Source organism: Nestor notabilis, unplaced genomic scaffold (genome assembly GCF_000696875.1).
Source record: "Nestor notabilis isolate BGI_N333 unplaced genomic scaffold, ASM69687v1 scaffold6934, whole genome shotgun sequence".
NCBI lineage: Eukaryota > Metazoa > Chordata > Aves > Psittaciformes > Psittacidae > Nestor > Nestor notabilis.
The window spans coordinates 8611-12963 of NW_009925089.1; the positions used below are offsets into that span (position 1 = coordinate 8611).

At 35.1% G+C, this 4353-nt stretch overlaps 1 protein-coding gene across 1 annotated transcript in view; it reads left to right on the forward strand.

The window, feature by feature from the left end:
* The window catches only part of PTAR1 (protein prenyltransferase alpha subunit repeat containing 1), a gene marked incomplete at its 5' end in the record, with an annotated part of 24563 nt that overhangs the window by 8446 nt on the left and 11764 nt on the right, over window positions 1–4353 (forward strand). The window contains 1 exon segment of the mRNA XM_010012883.1: window positions 4319–4353. Within this exon segment, the coding sequence (XP_010011185.1) occupies window positions 4319–4353 (35 nt within the window).

The window sequence follows — 4353 nt, forward strand, 5'->3', positions numbered from 1 at the left end:
AAGTCTTTCCAGGTAGACTTACAGAATTGTCTCTAATGTGGCTTAAGTAGGCATATTCTATCAAGAGATGTTACATTTTCTGTACATTTGACATATCCTCAACGATTTTGCTTCAAATTCCTTTTTGTAGACAAAAGTGCATACTTCGAATTTGGCAAGGCAGTCGCTTTCTTCTGAATATAGTGAAGGAATACATCGGTATATTATGCTGCAAAACTCAATTGCATATTCAGTTGGTGCTTGTAATAAACAGTGATTGCAAATGTAGTCTTTTGTTACGTCCTTTGTGTTGTTTGAATTCTTGTAATCCATTTTAAATAGAATGGAGAAGAAAAATGATGCTGATTCAAATGCCTGTTTTCACATGCGGTGTCTGATATTTTCTGGCAAGATCCTGGAAGAAGGAAGTGCTTTGTAGTCAGTCATTAATGGCTTACTGTGACAACGTTTAATTTAGTTATGGTTTCTTTTGGATGCTTGGAATCTAGAATCATGACTGCTTCTCTTCTTGTTATTGTTCCGGTTTAGAAATCCTAATTTTGCAAAATGCTTTTATCCTTTCTCCAATATTTTTTTTTTAATTTATGCATACATATTACTTGTATTATCACAAGATGGTTTTCTGAAATTGCCACAGATTTCTCTTTTTAGGCAAAGTATTGTGCATATTCCCAGAATATCCTTACTTCCCATAAATCTGTGTGTTTCTGCTTTTACAAGTCTTCTGAAAAGCACATCTTGAAATGTGGATACAGCCATATTTAAAAAAACCACAACACTACCACCAAACAAAAAACCTGCAAAACCAAACAATAAAACTAAAAACATTGTCATGTTTGTCTTTTTGCAGCTGGGGAGAATTCCATGTGTAAGAGGACATGTACATTGTGAGCACCTATGATGCTATAGTTTGCTTAAAATGCATCCAGCAGAGAGTACTTTTAAATTGTAAATAAAAGATGTCATTTTTTTGTTACTAACACTGAGGGAACTAGCTGCAAGTACTATCAGTGTGTGCCAGATCTGTCGTAAGACTTCCTATTGAAAATTGGCTGACAGGTTGCTAAAACTGTGTTATTTGACATCTCTGGTTCAGAATCCATGCTTCATGAAATCTTCATCCTTTACTTGTTATACAAAGCATCAAAGAGCATCAACATGAAAGAACGGGGTATTGCTCTGAGATTTTCATTTTGTCTGCTGCTTTCCTTTGATAGTGTTCAGGATACAGTGAACCTCTGTAATGGGAAAACAGGCAGAATGGTAGACAAGCTTCTGTTTAAATTGGGCTTGATTTGGTGCTGTTCCAGACCTTTGTCATTACCAGAGTAATCATGTTAAGAGCAAATCATGATTTAGTAGGATAAACAAGCTGTATTATTATAAGTAGAGTCATGCAGACTATGAAAACTGTTTCTAAAAAGTATTCAAAAGACTGAACTAGGCTGTAATAAACTTTTTCTTAACTGTCTTGTCAACTATAGCATATACAGGGGGCAGTATGTAACAATTACTAAAACCATTGTTGTATTTAGAAAATCCAGCACTCAGAAGTTCAGAATTTTTTATGACTTAATTCAGAACCTCTAATTCTGTTCTTTGATGCAGTATTTTGCTGTGTCTCTACTTTTCTTATTATCCTGCACTGCAAAGTTTCATTTACCTTTCCCTCCTATAGTAAACAACTGTCCCTCCTGTAACAAAATAAGTCCTTCAGATATCTCCATTATAACACAGTTCTGCTACATCAATACTTAACCATGGTTGAGCATTGGAGCCTTTAGGTGCAGTCCACTGACCTCTTGGCAAACTGATAAGCAGCTGAAAATCAAGTTCACCATGGGAAGTGTCAATCCACCTACATTTGGTGTGCTGAACTCTTCATAATATGTTCTAAAAATTATATTAAGCCAGCAATTTTCTGGCAGTCTCGATTAAATATGACTTAAACCAAGCTTAAAAGATACATGACTCTTTTGACTAGCAGAGAAGCTAGTGTTAAACTTTTTTGTTTGGGATTTTTTTGAGCATGTGGTAGGTTTTTGTTGTTTGTGTTTTTGTAGATGATCACCAGTTGGAGAGCAGGTTGGCTGAATAGGGTAAAAATGCAGTTAACTGAATGAAGGTATTTAGCCTTGCTTTGTGTTAGCAGCAAAGCTCGTAATTCTTGATTTTACTTTTTTTCCCTTGAAAAAACTCTCAGTTGCCAAGTGGTGGCTACTGTGAATTTGACGTAAAGAAGATTTACGTTACCTTAGGAGAGTTATTATTAGATCTTGGCCTGTTACATTTTGTAAGACAATTTGTGCGTGTTGGTTATGACAGAAGCTAATTACAGTGGAATAATCAGCGCATTTAATTATGTATATTCATGATATGTAAAACTGAGATATTTTAAAAATGCAGAATAACTGTTAGTATCTTGAGAAGGCAGTATGGAAATCAACATGACACAATGACAGCTCACAATTTTAACTTTCGATCCGTATAAAACTGTTGTTAAATGTTGCCAATGAAGTTTTTGAATGTAAAATTGAAACAGTAGCCAGCAAAGCACTTGGTGTTTAATTTTACTTATGTGAGTAATCCTGGATATATCAGTTGGGCAATTCACCTGTCTAAAATTAAATATGTGTTGAAGTACTTTGCTCATTCAGTGTTTTAAGTCAAAGAAATGAAACTTTGTAAGTGCAGGCAGCAAATCAGGAAGCAGCTTTGCACATACGAGATATACTCATGCCCTCACAACAGAGGGGTTTAAAAGGAAATATTTCATTAAAAGGGAAAAAAAGTCTCAACTAAAAGTCATGAAATTAGACAGAAAAGTTAGCTCCTTGAGTTAATTTCTAGAACATCAGCATAACAGCTTAGTGCAAAATTGAGAAAGTACACTAAAGAATTCTTTTCTTCCCCTACTGCGTTATATGTCATAACATGTTCCTTCTGAGTAGGAGTATCATGAGAAACACAAGATTCTTTTGTTGAACATAAATGAACAAGCAATCTTACAGTAATATACAAGGGTATTAACACCTTTTGACCCATTTAAATACTAACTTCTCTCAAAGTCTTGGTTACAAGGTATACGAAGCCATGTTCCTTTGCTTTTCAATTTAATATGCTCTATTATTGTTGCATTTCATCAGTGACTTAAAATTTAATTTTACAATCATATTAACTGTAGTAACCAGAGATTTAGTTCCATGAGATACCTTTTTTTCTCCTTTTCCTTTTTTTTCCTTTAATTTATAGAGTGCTGCTTATTTGCTGGAAACCACCTGGAGTACAACGTAGTATGTTAAATGCAGCGTGATTAGGAGAGAATGTAGCCCAAATTTCTTGGCAGTAAAAGCCTGGATAGTCACATTCCATTTTGAAGCAAGTTTCTTCTTGCTCTGTTGCAAAATTATCAGGTAAATTTAAGAATTGTTGTTGCAGGACAGGTTAACTGATACGTGTGTCTCCTGAGAGAGGAGATTAAGGGATCCAATGCAGTGACAGTCCTTAGTATCTCAAGTTTAAGCCAAGACGCCTCATGAATCCCCAGTGTTACCCTGGTGGGACTCAAAAATGCTTGAATGGTGCAGTGGAGTGCAAAGGGAAAAGGAAAGACTAGGTTACAGTGAAATTACTCTCCTATTCTCAGCAACCATATACCTCAGTCTTGGTTTTATAACGTTGTTAAAAAATAAGTGTAATACTTACCTCTCTAGTCTGCAGTACCTAAATGCACGAATACAGTCAGATGTTCTGTTTGTTCTTTTGGTGAATTACTTTTAAAATGTCAGTCTGAAGCAAGGCTGTCATTTCAGAATGTATTTAAAATATTTTCTGCACAGCTAGTGGAGTTATTTTGCGACCCTCATTCATGGTTACGGTGTTTTATTTTCCTAGCTACCTTTTTTTGTTTGGGTTTTTTTTTTTTTTCTTCACTAATATGTGTATTTTTTTCTAACAGTATAGTATATAGTGGCTGTCTGCAGCTCAGACTTGGACTGAAATAGTACGGTGTATTTTTAATGGTACTTTCTTAGAAATTTTTGGGTTTTCTTTGACCAATTGTCTGTTTATGATATACACAATGTGTCTGCAATTTAAATCACTAAATACTCAAGGATTCTATGCAGTGGCTGACCCTTGCTGGGGGCATGCTTTATGTTTGGTTATAGCATTACAGGTAAAGGTCAGAAAATTCCAGCTTTGGACTTCTTAGATGTGAGTTGTTAGCAGGACAGAATTCCATTATTTTAAATAATAAAGGAATGCTGTTCTGTGTACATCATTACTAATCCTTTTGTCTCTTGTTCAATCATTCTAGAGCTGATAGATGTCACATGTACCCTGCTGCTGCTG